The 16245-nt window shown below is 35.6% G+C and overlaps 1 protein-coding gene across 12 annotated transcripts in view; it reads right to left on the bottom strand.

Moving 5' to 3' along the window:
• Positions 1 to 15699, bottom strand: part of dvl1a (dishevelled segment polarity protein 1a) — an 84567-nt gene extending 68868 nt beyond the window's left edge. For all 12 annotated transcript variants that reach the window (XM_021469998.3, XM_017353751.4, XM_021469999.3 and 9 more), the window contains exon 1: positions 15289 to 15699. In XM_021469998.3, coding sequence (XP_021325673.1) covers positions 15289 to 15458 — 170 coding nt within the window. In that variant the 5' untranslated portion in view covers positions 15459 to 15699. The remainder of the gene's footprint in view (positions 1 to 15288) is intronic.
• Between the last annotated feature and the right edge of the window lie 546 nt (positions 15700 to 16245).

Raw genomic sequence — 16245 nt, 5'->3', positions numbered from 1 at the left:
AATCTTCCCATCCCTAGTACAAACAGACACAAAAGCTCTGGTGCTAACCTCATTCTTAAATTACAGAAAATGCTGTTGAAGTGCACTGGCATTTAAACTAAAGTGACTCACTGTTAGTAATCATACATTTAGTCTGAAGGTGAAAACAAAATCTAAAGAGCAAAGGTTTTATTTACACAGACCTTAATTTAGTTTACCTTAATTTAGACAGAGCAGAAACAAAAGCTGCTTCGTTTACCTTTGCTTTTTGTGTTCACTTTAAAAATATCCAGTAGCTTTAAAAAAAACTGTATTAATAATAATCTGCTATTAGCATGAGAGTATGAATATAATATAAGATCTACAAGTATACTTATTAGTTTTTCTTTTACAAAAACAATTTGATATTTGACTACAAATTCGATTTTTGAAATACAGCCTTCTTACATTCTCTTCAAAAAGCAGCTCTTATACATGATTTGGTAATTTTTTCAGGTATTAGAATGTTTTTTAAGAATTAAGAAAACTGGAATAAAAATATTTGTATTTTACCCAAAGAAACATACAGGGACGACATTTCAGCTTATGAAAACATCTGATTTCTTGTATGTAATTATTTCATTTGAAAAGACACTTAATCTTATTACTTTTGGTGTTATAAAAAATTGTCTAAATGTTCACAAAAACATTATATAAATTCCCCCATTTTCATTTTCAATATGAAATCAAATGATCAGAAAAAGCCTAATTAAACATATGCAAATCTAAATCAGAATGAAATTCATAAGCCAAGTGTGCCCAAACACTTTTACATTTAACCATTCATACTCTTCCAAACCAGAAAAATGTTAAAAAGTAGACAAAAAAAGATCGATTTAAACATCAAGTGTAAGCTGTACTGTGCCTCCCTCACACTTGTGTTCTAATCAACCAAAATGCATCTCAATGCCAGATGCAAACCAGGCCAGACAGCGGGTGTTTGGGTGTCTGCTGCTGCTCTCTATCCTCAAAGCGGGTTTACAGGGGTATTAACAGACTGTGGTGGATAATAATATCATGCAATATTATCAGAAGCAGCCGAATGTTGTTTATTATTATGGAGGACACACACAGTGGGGATCTGTGGCAGTCATAGTGGGATTAGTGATGTTTATGTTGGACGCTGTAGGCCTACTTATGATGTGGTAATAAAGGGTGTGTAATCTAGAGATTGCAGGTTCATCTGTAAATGTAAAATGTTAACTAACCCACATTAAGAGGGATTTTTGGGATCTCTCAAGACTTATGCTGGTCAGATTTCTTCCTGCTTTATGAATGGTTGAAGAATGAACAATGCAAGGCTGTCTAAAAATAATGTCCGCCGCATTTAGCTGCACGCCGAATAAATCAACTCCTACCGAGGCACATTTATGGTTACGAAATGTCTCCAGATTTAAGTCGTGACTCATAGTTTTGAAGTCAGCATGCTAAACTACAAATTATCCAATACGCATTGGTAAAAAAAAATTTATATAAAGATTACTGGAGAAATACAATGTTTAGAGTGTTTAGAAGAAATAGAGTATATAAAAACTAAACTTTTTCAGTATAAGTGGGTCAAAAATGTCAGACCAAATAAAAATTATTTTTACACACTAAGCAATGCAAGTAAATTGTCTATTTTATTGTTTCAAGTAACTTTAGTAAATATAAAATCTCAAAATGAGCGAAATAAAGTAATCATCACCATTTAGCATAACCAATGTTTATCATATTGTATCCACATCAGGCCTGTCACAATTCAGTATCTGGTTTTTGTTATACAATATATTGCACAAAAATATATAGCGATAAACAATATTATTGTTATTTTAAGACCTTTTTATGCAACTCATAATATAATTCCAGAATGACAATGAGCAATTCCAGCGTTATGGATGTGACATTTGCAGTAAAAACTCAAAACATACATTCACGGAGAAAATATGTTAACATTATATTGAAACATCTGTGTACATTTTCCAAAACAAATAATGACAGCGTTTATGGGACCAGAAAAAATATCAATCTGTAAACATGTTTTGTGTTTTAAATGAGAAAAATAAACATGCGATATGGATGTGACGAAAAAGTTAACGAGTTTACAGTATAAAATAAAACTTTGTAGAAATTTGAATAAATCAAATATAATTGATTGAAAACACTGGCCGGGTGATTACAGTAAACCTAGAAAGGGCTTCGCTATTTTGGTGAAAACTTTATTTTTTCATGGCAAGGTTGACATTTGCATGGAATTGCTCCAAATATAAGATCCTCACAATGCAAGTACACTTCAATCCAAAGAACACATCATATTTTATTCTTAAGAATATTTCATCTAATTATATTCATTTTAACAATTTAACAATTAGGCATTGGAATCAGAATGTGAAAACACATATCCTAAATAAATAATAATAAATCTTAACAAAAAAGTGCAAGGTAAAAAGTAACAGAGGCTGCGATATCTGCTACCAGATCTATTTTCAGTTGTCACACTAAAATATACTATAGTAATTTATAATAAACACTACCGTGTTTTTTAATACAGCAATTTTCCAGAAATGGATCATGTGTGAACAGGACCACTGGAAAAATACCTGTATAGAGAAGAGAAGTTGTAACATTACTGGTAATTTGCCGGAATGCTGCTTAGTGTAAGCGCAGAAGGAAAATTGCCGGAAAGAGCACATTCACGTTTAGAACGCGCTGAGGTGGATGTCTACTCCGACCAATCAAAGAAATTCACATCCGCACTGTTTATGAAAATAAACGGCTTTAAATCCTTCTTCAAACACATTTAGCTGCGGTTTGTTAGTCAGATAACATTTCTATGTTCCTTCTTAGTGCCAACTGTGGAAAAATGATCAATAAAATGCTTATGATAAACCGCTGTGAGTTTACCTGCCAACTTTGTGTGACGCACGTGATTGTGAAGGAGTGCTCCAGTGAGTCAGAGCTGAGTAGCCTACAAAACCGGTTGTTGCTAGATCGAATATGGTTGCGGCCAGAAGCTAACTAATTATTTACATTATTTATTAAACTTCCCATTAATGGCATTTTAATAACGTCTACCCCCACCCCCAACCCCAACCCTAAATCCAACCATCACAGTACTGTAAAAACAGTAGTTGTACAGAGTATTATTTATGCCATCTATTAAATTACTCAATAAATTGAATTGTTTTACACCTACCCCCAACCCAACCCTAAACCCAACTGTCACAGTACTGTAAAAATAATAATTATTGCTATACAATGTCATAAAAAAAATGCTGCCATATTAATGTGCATATCGCACCTTTGGCCGGCCGCGTATCCGATCTAGACTTTACCTACAAAACACTAGTCTTTCATTTTAAAGGTATCTCACAAGCTGCAGCACAAACTCAAATGTACATCTCGAAATGCGAAAGTGTTCCTCTATATCTTTTCATCGATGTTGCTCACAATATTTAACAGAATTTGTAATGTCGTCAAACGTGTAAACGAAGCTATTTTAAGCTGCGGAGAGCAGCCTTCGGATGTGACGTAGGGGATTTGTTCCTAGTCATTTAGTCCGATCTCTGGGACAAATAGGACATGAATGCTAAAGTTTTAAATAAAAGTGAAGCCTTCAAGAAAAAGACTGAACCCCTTCATGTTTACTTCAAGTGCGGCCATTTAAAGTTCATTTTTGGTTAACAATGTCAGAATTTCCCGCTATTTTGGAATGGATGTGTGAATGGTGCTTTTCTAAAAATTTTCGGAACGTCATTATCTATGTGAACAGCACATATTTGAATTCACTGGTAGGTCGTTCCAAGTAATTTTCCAGATATTTACTGATATCACTGTGTGAAAGGGGCAACTGGCACCTCCAGTTGAGATAAAGAGGTTGTGCAATCAGCTAAAATGTTGCTAGAATTTTCGCTAGTTTTTTATGTATGGCTGATATACATTGCATCACCAAAAATGATTGAGGTCATGTCCATGTGTTGTGCAATAAGTCAATATATTGATTATTGCGACAGGCCTAATGCGCATGTATTTAAACCTGTATTTATTAAAATGCATAAAAGCAATCACATACAATTTTATTATATATTAAATATTTGACAATGAATTGCAAACAAGCAGATCAAACCTAGCAGTTTAAAGAGAAGTGTGAAGATTCAAAATGTCACTGAATTAGTATTTTAGGGCTGCACTGTGATCCTTACATTTGAGTATTTTTCTTGATTTTTTTTGGAGGGAAAAAAACAAATGGGAAAATAAATCAAAAAAATTATTTTACAGAAAAAAGAAATTGTAAAGCTATTTATAGATTGATATAGATTTTCATCCTTGATGCATATCCACTGTCATTTTTGAATTAATTATATAATAAAAAATTAAGTTATCAAAAACAGTTACTACAGTATGCTTTACTAGAAAACACTACTACTTCTACTACTACTACTGAGATACTTGACGATTCATTTGAATTCATTATAAAATCTACATCGTTTCAGAAAGAAAATTTGTACACCAAATTTTTGTTTCATTTTGATTTTTCAGTGTACATTTCACATTTTACCACAACAAAGTAGCCAAGGAGACCCTACTAAACTAAAGCAGACTGCATTTGAAGGTCAGGCATTTTGTTTGTTCCTGCAATCTGCTTTACGGTCACCAGGGCCAACTGTGAGCTCAGTGTTAGGTGTGACAGGAAAGCAAAGCTGTTAGTAAACTATCCTACGTTAACTGGAAAAGCTAGTTTGTTGGTTTTTAGGAGGTTTTGCTATAGACTCTAAAACACCAACATGTGTTATTTCAAAAGGGTCTAATGAAGGCAGATCAATGGTCTTGGCGATGTGAGATTAAAGAGCCCTTCATATTGATATTGTGACATTGCCTTCTGCATCCGAGTATCTCTATCCAAGAAACATCACTACAAATCTGTGCCTGTTTGTGTGTGTCTTTTCAGATCAGTCAGCTTGAAAATCAAACAAAGGATTCACAGACTCTTTGTTAGTTGACACGGGAAGCCTAGATCAAATACATCTATCCATCCATATGATATATGAAATGCTGGCATCTATGTATAAATATAAATAAGCAAATTCTACTGCTGAAAAAATGCCATGTTAGTGTGAGTTACAATTAGCAAACTATTTTACTTCTATTAAATATTATATATTTAAAACAAAGCAAGACAAACAAAATGATCCCAGGGAACAGCCCTGTGACTGTTTTTTTTTTTCATTAGGAAGTAATAAAATTGTATTATATACAGCATTAGATCAAACCACATGTTTGCTCAAACAATGCTGTTTTGCTACTGTTTAACACTACATTTAAAGCTTATGTCTCTCAGGTTGTATCTGAAATCAACTACAAAAACTACATGAGCAACTAAAAGAAATATAATTAACTAACTAACAAACTAACTAAATCCCATTCACACTAAAAACACAACAATACCAAAGACTATTTACAGTGGTGAGCTTGTTTACTTTCCACCACATTCAGAGGTAGCCAAAAACGCATTCGACCGGATTGCTCCAATAGTATAAACATACTGTACACGTGGTTAAATGTGTTCAACGGCCGCTAAACACTGCCTGCTCTCCGCCTTCTGAACTCATTCATAAACCCAGCAGCTGGTGATTTGAACTTTGTCACTGATAATCTTTTTGTATTAGAGGCGAAAATGTTTTATAAAGTAGAATGATCTCACACCAGTCCTGATATAATGATTAATTATTTTCTTAGCTTTTTTGGTAATAATAATACAAAATATGCTTATGTTTCTGAAATAAGACTTTTGAAATATTGCTGCTTTTATCCTTTTCAAACATCAGCCATCATTTTGGGACTAGTGGAGCTGCACATCGATAGATTTGCTTTTCAGTGTTTGGACTTTCAGCGCTTTCAAACGAACCCTGGAGCAGTTTGTTTGTGTTGAGAACATGATCTGAATTAGAACAGACCCAACTGCAAAAAGTACTGCGCCTTTTTGAACTAATTCAGCTGCCGTAGGTAACGATGAGCATTATGAAATGTGGAGGAAAATTATTTGTTGACAGCGCTTTACCGACAGAGAGAGAGAAAGGGAAAACAATATGGTTTTGGATGGACCTGATGGATCATTGGTAATATTTACGGAAGATGACCATGTCACAGTTTAGTAAAATTAATTCATGCCTCCTTAAGTGACGTGCGATGCACCTTCGCCCTTTGCAATGCATTTAAACATTGTTTTTCAGCCGCAGCCACACATTATTCTCGAAATGTATAGTTTGTCAAAAGTGATGTTTACAAGCTATATAGTATACTATGAGCAGGGATACAATCAGCCAGCGCAGTTGGCCCTCCACAGTCAAAAGCGACATTTGTGTCTGCCGGTTTGTTTACTTGAGAGAGTTCCATTAGCATTTTCCTGCACGTGAATTCTGACCAATCAATAAGCAGTTTAGGAAATATGTTAAAAAAACATCTGGCCAATGAGTGATGTGGATTTTGTCACATGACTGCATTTTAGTTCTTTTCAATGGCTTGGACCAAAGTAATCAGTGTGATGTGAAAAGGACCCAAAAACAGCAGAAAATGCTACAATGCATCATTTGTTGCCCTTGGTCCGAACCAAATGAACCGAACTACAGATGTGAAAGCACCCTAAACTGAAATAACTGGAACTTTAACTCTGAAGACTGAACTGACACAGTTTCAAATTACTCAAACTTCTATGTTAAGCTGCTTTGACACAATCTACATTGTAAAAGTGCTATAGAAATAAAGATGAATTGAATTGAATGTAGATGAACTAGTGTTTTTCCTACAATATAGCTTTGTGAAAGTTTTATTTTTCACATTTAAAGATTTTTATGTACATTTTATGCACTTTAAAGTAATTGTATGTATTGTGATATGCGATTAAAAATGTACCATGAGTCAACTTGATGATTTTACCAGGGGTATGAATAATTTTGGCCTTGACTGTAATATATCCAATGTCATACAGGGTTGTTTATGTGGTTATTTCTACTAAGTAACTAGTGAGAAACAAATGGCTTGTAATAGTGCACTGTTATTCTTATTTTTGCTACTATAATAATTTGATGCTTATATTAAACCACAAGCGCAGGTTGCCAGATTGATGACACCAACAGCAGTGCCTGACTGTTGAGCCTAAAGGCTGATTTAAGTCATGTTGTAAATAAAAGCAACAAGTTAGAATAAATAAAAGGCACGCGATAAAAGGATTATTGTCTATGTTAAAAGAATATTTTATACTAACCAACACCTGAAATATATATTTTAGAAACGGCTTCTACTTCTTACAGCTGACCAACAGAAAACTGATAATCACTTTAGATACACCTCATGTGCTTTATTCTTTATTAAATGCTAATAATGTAGGTTTAAATGCGACTTTACATGACATTTATTGCTGCATACTGAAAGGAGCAGCAGATAGTTTAACTTAAACCATTTGAAATTGAACTTGAGTTGTGACTAGGCATGGGCCGGCATAAGGTTCTGATGGTATGAGTAGCTTGGATAAAAATATCAAGATTTAACGATAACACGGTATTGTCACACAAAATTAAGTCACTTTAAATGTCTAGATAAAAAATAAATATATATATATATATATATATATATATATATATATATATATATATATATATATATATATATATATATATATATATATGTTTTTTCCCCCTTTGAATGCAATATATATATTTTAAGAAACATTAAAATTATTTTTGCCTTCTATTTTTTTATTATGTTAGTCAGGCTAAATAATTAAAATAAATCATTGACTTCTGATCTTCGTTAGTATCAAAAACACAGATTTCTTAACAACTTGAGAAGGCATCTTCAGATATCTTTTTCTTCTTTGTATATAAATTAAGCACTCTTGTTTTCCGGTCTATAGCATACTGGATGTTGTGTATAAACGATTTTTTAGATGTCTGCTGAATTGTGTAGCTTTTGATTTTGGAGCGTCCTTTTCTGGAAATACTGTTGCCCTAAAAAACTAAATTAAATAGTTGTAAAAAAACAAAAGCGAACATATACCTTACAAACGATAACAATAATTTTTTGTGGTTTTAAAACCTTGATTTTTCCAAATCGCGGTAAACCTTAAAAATGGTTATCACCCCATGTCTAGTTGTGAATCAGTGCATGCCAACACATATCAGTGATTCAGCATGTACATTTAATAATGTTAAAGAGGTTTAATATATATTAATTAGATTATAAACCTTACAATTTTGTTGGAGTGCAGTAAGTGCACTATTCTGTACTTCTGAATAGCTTTTTTTTTAAATTTCTGTCATGTTTCGTCTGGTGCAAACAGCCAAATTGCTTATCAATCCAAATCTTTTTATGTAGCATGTTGTTAGGACATGGTGCAACAATGTAACCTAACAAAATTCTAATCTAATGTTTATTTTATTTATCTTATTGCTAATAAATAATCACCTCATGTGGAACTCTGAATCTGCGTCTCATTTCAGAGGCTGCTACTGTCCAGCGGAGGTTGCATTTTGGTCGTAGATGCATACTTTGAGAGCCTTTCTGAACGAATGAATGAATGAATGAATGAATGAATGAATGAATGAATGAATGAATGAATGAAAGGCAATCCGAGGTGCGGAAATATAATTGACTAAAGTGGCATCAGGCAGCTTAAAATTATCAAAAAAAGACAGCATTCCAGCACAGAAAAAACATTTTCAAAGCAGAATATCTGACTTTAGCATTGTTTTTTAGATAAACAAGAATCTTTACTTAGCATGTTTTTTAAATATCTGCAAGCATATTATGGCATTTTTATGCTTTAGAAGTCAAAAACTTACATATAGCACCTTTAAACTAACTTTGACTTGTCACTGCTGCTCTTTGCCGACAGGAAGTGCTTCTTTTATGAAGTGCTTCTTTTGGATAAAAGCGACTGCTAAGTGAATAAATGCTAAAAACATACAACTGTTTTCACACACTATGTGATAGATTAAACTGTACTAACATAAACACTCAAAAATATAAGATTTTTTGTAAATGAAAATGATTTTTAAAAGAATAATGCTTAACAATCAAACACAAAGATGAAACGGCAGCTGCTCATTTTTTTCTGACAGCTTGCTTGCCCTTGGAAATATTAGGCAACTAATCCCTTGATGTTGGGTGACACTGTCAAATTAGAAAGTGACAGTTCTGCTTAACAGCTGCTGGGTCACCGTCTCTCACTTCCCCTCAGTCGATTACGGGTCATTCTGAAGTAACACAAAGTCTACTATACTAATGAGTTTGCACTTTGAACAAATGACGACCTCTGAGATGTTCACTGGATTTAAAGTTCACGTTTGATGTCTTCCTTTGATCTGGCTGAAACTGGTCAGTGTGTGTAAAACGGCAGTAATTCCAATCAGTTTTAATTAACTTAATTCTCCCCTCTGGGTGACTGAGAGTGTGTTTGTTTTAGAGTTGTAAGAACTGCTGTCACCTTTAAGACGTCAGACTGACTTTTTCATGTCACGTTCAGATGCTCTGTTATGACTGCTGTGAAGGCCAGTCCTTAACTTCAAAAGCTTTAAACTTGAGGGAAACCAGAGCTCTAGTCACTGTCAGATCCAGTTACAACACAAGACACTGTATTAGGAAACAACCATGATAGATTTGCACCATGTGGGCAGCTCAAAGCATGGGACTGAAGTTGACAAAATTAGCTCTGTTGCAGTGCATGTGTGCTGCTGTGGCAAGCTATTAAACATTTAATCATTAAAGCGTTTTATTGATCACAATTTTTTTAACAGAGTTTTTAAATGTAACAGGTGTCAAACTCGGTTTCTGGAGAGCCACAACTCTGCGCAGATTATCTATAACCCTATATAAACCCACCTAATCAAACTAATCGTGTCCTTCAGGCCTGTTTGAAACTTACAAGTTGGTAATACGGTAATATGATATAGCGCAGGATCATAAAATAGCTTCAATAGTTTCATTACCATTATACTGTCATAAAAAAACAATGTACTTACTGGAAACAAGGATTAAAGGTTAGATATAATTTATTTAATGCCTTGAAATGTGTATGCATGGTTGTCATAACATGACAGTGTGGAGGAGAAAATGTAAGGGGTGGGGAAAGATGGCAAATTGCGCACCAAGTGACCTGGGGCCTCATGTATCAACGCTGCGTACGCACAAAAACTTTGCGTACGCCTGGTTTCACGCTCAGAATCGCTCACGTTTGGATTTACTAACAATGAACTGAACGTGGGAATGTGCGCAGCTTCACGGCAGCTTTCTGGCTGGTGTACGCACATTTTTTGTGCGTGTCTGTTTTATTTCCATTGGCGACTCCTAGAGGCAGTTGTGTTAAATTCCTCTCTACAAAGTGTCTGAGCCTTGCAATGGCAGCTGTATGAGACGGGTTACTCTAGCAGGTATGTAAGGTTTCCATACCATACAGTTGACCAGCTAAACATTAAAGCACAATTTGCAGCAGTCGCCTGTTTTCCCAATGTAATCTGCGCTATCTACTGCACGCACATTGCTATAAAGACACTATCTGAAGATGAATTTGAATGCGTGAATCAGAAACATTTCCATTCAATAAATGTGCAAATAAAATATGATGTACAAACTTATTAATGAATCCTACTTGTCTTTCTCGTGATAAATAGTTAGCAAAATCTAATATGTAGCGGGGAAAAAAGAAGAAAGAGTTTATCAGACGCTGGATTCGAACCAAGTTCATGCTCGAACGTGTCAAAACATGCAGACATGCGTCTTACAAGCGCGCCACTGAGACTGTTCAGATTACTGCAACAGTTTACACCTAAGAATCACAATATTTCTTTTATAATGCACTCAGTGCGATGTTCAGACCCAACTGTGTTAACCGCATCAGCTAAACTCTCCCACTCTATTTTTTTTTCTTTTGTTGTTAATTCCGGAGAACAAACTTGCAAATAACACCGCTTTTCTCCGGTCTACCTCCGAAAGGAGCACCTCCAATTCACATCCTGTTCAAAGTTTCTATTTTTGCCTGCTTTTGCGGTTGCTTTTTCGTTGGGTTTTTCCAAAGTAGAGTCATTTGCATATTCATACGGGGGAGGAGGCAGGGAGGGGTTTTGTGCTCGTGCATGTTGCGCTCAGTTTCACGTTCATTCAGATGTACAAAAGAATATGCGTGAGACTCGGCGTACGCAGTGTTTCATACATCTGAATTTTTTTCTGCGTACGCACATTTACAGCTTTGTGCGTACGCAATGTTTTAGTAAGATTTCCACGCAAGTCTTCGTACATGAGGCCCCAGGTCTTGAAAAAAAACACAACTTCTCCAGTTTGGCAGTATTTCAGGTTTCGACCAAACGAGAAGGGTAATACGGATGAGTCAATTTGCAAATTGAGCAACAAAAAGGTGACCGCGAAAGATGTAAATAGCTCAAACCTAAGGTCATGTTTGGTATTCAGTTTCTAAACGGTTTAGGCACAAGCCTACAGTTTGGTGATGCTGTCTAAGCCTCACATCGTAATTGTTTTATTATGTACGGTAATACCTTATACCAAGGTAAAATAGGAAGGAGGTTTGACGGTAACAAAATTTGAATGCCCCACAAGCATACCTACAGGTAAGGCCTTGTTCACCCTACATGACTTTAAATATCAGCAGATCACTGTGCTGTTCAGACTTTGATTCACAGATTGAGGTCCTTTGCCATTCTTTACCATCTCTCTGCTCCAAATGTTTTCTTTTCTCCCTCTCCACTGTCCTGTACAATATTGGTGAAAAATCCTAAAAGATATTAATTTAAAAAATGTTCGGGGTGCAGTAGATGATAACATCACTGACACAGCATTTGAAATCCCCCTGAAAGTGTTTAATGCACTGTTTGAAAGCATCGTCTATCAACTCATCTGTCAGTGGATCGATTGCTCACATCTGCATGTTCAGCTGACAGTGGCTTTCCACTTTTTTATTTTTTTTTTCGTGACCATTTTGGCCAATCACAAACATGTCTGTTAAGCATGTGAACACAGCGGCCAATCAACCTTTCACTTGCTCTCTCATTGGCCGTAGCTCATCACTACATATAACCCCACATCATACCTGCCAACACTCCTATTTTTCCCAGGAGTCTCCCGTATTTGAGACCCATCTTCCGCCACCCTCTTGTTTTGTTATTTCTGCTAGAAAACTCCCATAAATCCCGGTCCTCAGCATTTTGGTACAGTCTGTGAAACCCCAGGGTCGCCAACATTGATATAGGATCCAATCGCAGTGGCCACCCAAAACATGCTTCATTGTACAGTTACTAACACCACAGTACCCAGTTCTCAACAGTGTAATTCAGACACCTCATCCCTGAACCTAATCTCCCTGGTCTCCTGGATTTCAAGGGACAAATGCTGACATGGGGTCAAGTCTAGAACATTTAACATGCTAGATAATGGGTTTTCGTCTGCAAAGTGTCGGTGAGCGATTTTCACACAATCACAGCATGATCTGTCTGCGAGCTCGTTAACTTGATAATTGGGCTCAAACTGCAAATATGGTATGGTGAACTACATAAGTGTGTTGTAGCAGGGTTTGGAACTAAACTCTGCAGGGCTGTGGTTTGCCAGCCCTGCTCGAAGTAATTAAACTGATATATTTTTTACTTGAAACCACACATTAGTGGCCAGTACTGATTTAAAGAGATAGTTCAGCAAAAAAAAAAAAAAACGGTCATCCTTCACTCACCCTCAGAATACAGAAGTTTTGATTGTATCAGTGTGGATATGCTTGAACAAGTTCTGCAGTTCAGCGCTTAGTTAAAACAATTCATGCTTATATTATAAAACATTTATAACTATATTTTTAAGTCTCTTTGAATTAAAGCATCTGATGAATGAATGAATGTCAATTTAATTTTACATTTTGCTTTGATGAAAGCCACTTTGCAGTATTAACATAAGAAAAAAGTCAGGTTCACTTCTGTTGGAATAACATATTCAATGCCCTACTGTAAATCAGCTCCTAAGTGTTTATCTTTTTACTCATGGATGTCTGCTTTGGTCTCAACAGACTGAACAGATAAAAATGAACAAGAAAAGTAGCTATTAAAGAGTGCAGAGATTCAGAGCCACACATACAGTATTGTACATATTACATAAGCTAATTTTCCACTATCTTGCCAAACTGTTCTAAAAAATCCCAAATTCCACTTATATTCCACCTGAGCCTGGAACAGAATTCTAGACACAAAGTAAATTTCATTAAAAATATCTTATCGTTTAACATATTGCTGTTTAAACTATTGTTTTAAAAGATTCAAAGTAAATCGGCACACTGCCACTTTAGCTCTCAAAAAAAATTTTATGTTAATATTACAAAATCACAACGTTTCGACCGACATGGTCTTCATCAGGTGATCATCAACTGATGAAGACCATGTCGGTCGAAACGTTGTGATTTTGTAATATTGACATAAAAATTTTTTTGAGAGCTAAAGTGGCAGTGTGCCGATTTACTTTGAATCTTTTGCTACTTATGTTTGTTTTTTGATTGTGCACCTGTCTTCAAGATTTTCTAGATGTGCGCACATTTCTGTTTTTTGCTAAACTATTGTTTTAACCATTTGCATTACTAAGTCAACAAAGGTTTTTTTTTTAAAGTTCCATTATAAACTCCAAAAATAAAACCCTAGCCAGAATGAGCAGTTAAGCAAACAAACAGAACCATCCAGCCCAAAAAGTGGCTATACTGTACTTGCCATGAACCACCTGCCATTGGCACAGTTGTTTCAAACTCCAGAAACTGTTTCAGTCAGAGTTAGATTGAATTGATGCACACCAATCTGTTTTCCAGTTTCCTATTATGTTAAGTGTGTGAATTAAGTATTAAACTTTTCACCATTTTTCTCAGAAAACATATCTTTAAAAGTGCTGTTGACTAGGTTGATTTTGGTAACAAGTAATCAGGTAAGTTGACTGGAATTTGGGTAACAAGTAACAACCAAAGAAATCCATACATGTAAAGAAAACAAAGCTATTTAGTTTACAAAATATGAGTGATAAAATGAACAAAGGGAAAAGGTTTTGAACAAAGAATCAAATCTAATAGTAGCTGGCGCTGCTTCAGTCCATTTGTTCAGTGCGTTATTAGGATGATGAAGAAGAAACCAGGGTGGACATTTCAGCAAGACAATGATCCAAGCACAGCCAAGGAAACTCTCAAATGGTTTCAGAAAAAGAAAATCAAGCTGTAGAATAGTAGTACTTTCACCTCGCGTCATTCCATTGTTACTACACATAACTAATTGTTCTGTTTTATTTTATTTATTTTTTATGTTTGTATTGTTTGGATTTTTACCAAATTCTGGTTCAATACCATGTCAACAGCTCCTTTAGAAATAATATTATTATCTGAAGCTGTATATCTGAAGCTAGTTATAGAAGCTAATAAGCATCAGCAAGCATACAGTGAGACTTAGTTCCTGTTTAATAATTATTATTAATTACTAGCTCAATTTACAATATCATAACTGAAACTAGAAATTAAAAAAGATCCAATTTTGATTACTTACTAGTACAAGGTATCTGTGAAAATATTTTGCAGAAAGCAAAACAAAGTAAACAGGAAATCTTATGGGTCAAAAACATGCAGGCCTATATATCTATTCAACAGCATACGTTTCTCACTTGTAAATACGACTTCCTTAGTCTTTCGTGTGATCATAATTATGACACTTTCACGAAAGCTTGTTTCAGAACATTAAAAAAACCTTAAAACAGGTTATTCCTTATATAAATATTCATATTCTGAGATAGGAAGTCCTAATTTTATGTCACAAATTCAAATGTTTGAGATATACACTCACAATTGTCTTGTTTTGCCTCAGATTTGCCTACAATTTAAGAATTCGTATCACTCAAATATTGGGAGGAGGGGCAGATCTGTGAGATAAACCGTAAGTAACATTTTATTCAGGAAACAGGCATGCACCTATTTCCGACTCCACTTAAAGGAACATACATGTTGAATGGGCTTGCCACAGTGCTGGTGTCGGTGGGCTGTGAGTCGAGCACACGCACCCGCGCAAGAACGCGCACTTCAAAACACGGGTTCAAAGCAGGTGCCAGCAGCAACAATGCAACAATGTAGCAACGTCACAACGAACACCAAACGTTCCGAACGCGTTCCAGGTTTGACAGCGTCTATAAAGCATGTGACTGCCAAACTGCTGAGTCGATCATGGGTGTGATCGGGTTGTTCAATACTAACACACATTACAATACGAGCAAAATATAATTCTCCCTACTTACCCGAAATCCTGATCCATAGACTTGAAAAAGAATTTATAACTGTTGACCGGTCGGTTGTTGAGGACATTTTTAAAATCCGCCAACGTGACTTTTTCCGGAGAAACCGACAGCTTCACTAAATAAGGGGTTTCTTCTTCGTCGATATGGTATATAATTTTGGTCTCCGCCATGAGTAGGCTTATATGGGTAGGACAATCATTGACAGAAGAAGGAGCAAGGGTTGCAGCAGCGAGATACAAATAAATATATATGTAGACTACAAGTCGTCAAGTGTCATGTACGCGCTATAACGCGACATTGCTGGTTGCCGGTCTACGTAGGCAAACAAAAATCCCGGTGTCGGACGGCGCGAGTGGTTCCAGACATAATCGAAGCTTGCGCGTCTCTATCGCGGCGTCAATGTTTCTCTCTGATCGCCAGTAAAACAGGAAGGGACGGTTCACATCCCTACGACGAGCTGGAGTTCAGGAGAATTTACCGTTCCTGCTTTCTCGTAGAGGTAGACCTCCCTCTAGCGGCAGTCTGACTCCCAGACAGTCACTCGACTGAACCCATGTGGCTCAGACAACAGCTGTTAAAACACTGGAATTCATGAGTTCTTGCGTAAACACAAGACAAACGTTGGCAAAAAATTTATGTTTTTTTTCATTACAGATGCTGAACTTAAAGAAAGTTGAAGAAAATGTTCATCTGTTTCATGGTAAACTTGATTTAAATTAAGAAAAAAACACACTAAAATCAATTTTTAAAAAATCTGTCTGTCTATCTATTCACAAAGACTGTCTGTCTGTCCATCTATCTATTCACAAAAGACTGTCTGTCTGTCAATCTATCCATCTATCTATCTATCCATCTATATATCCATCTATCTGTCTGTCTGTCTGTCTATCTATCTATTTTTCTGTCTATTTTTGTCTATCATCTCTTTATCTATCTATCCGTCCCTACCAAAAGACT

Source organism: Danio rerio, chromosome 23 (genome assembly GCF_049306965.1).
Source record: "Danio rerio strain Tuebingen ecotype United States chromosome 23, GRCz12tu, whole genome shotgun sequence".
Taxonomy (NCBI): Eukaryota; Metazoa; Chordata; class Actinopteri; order Cypriniformes; family Danionidae; genus Danio; species Danio rerio.
Note: the sequence above shows the minus strand (reverse complement) of the source record. Positions and strands in the feature narration are given on the sequence as shown.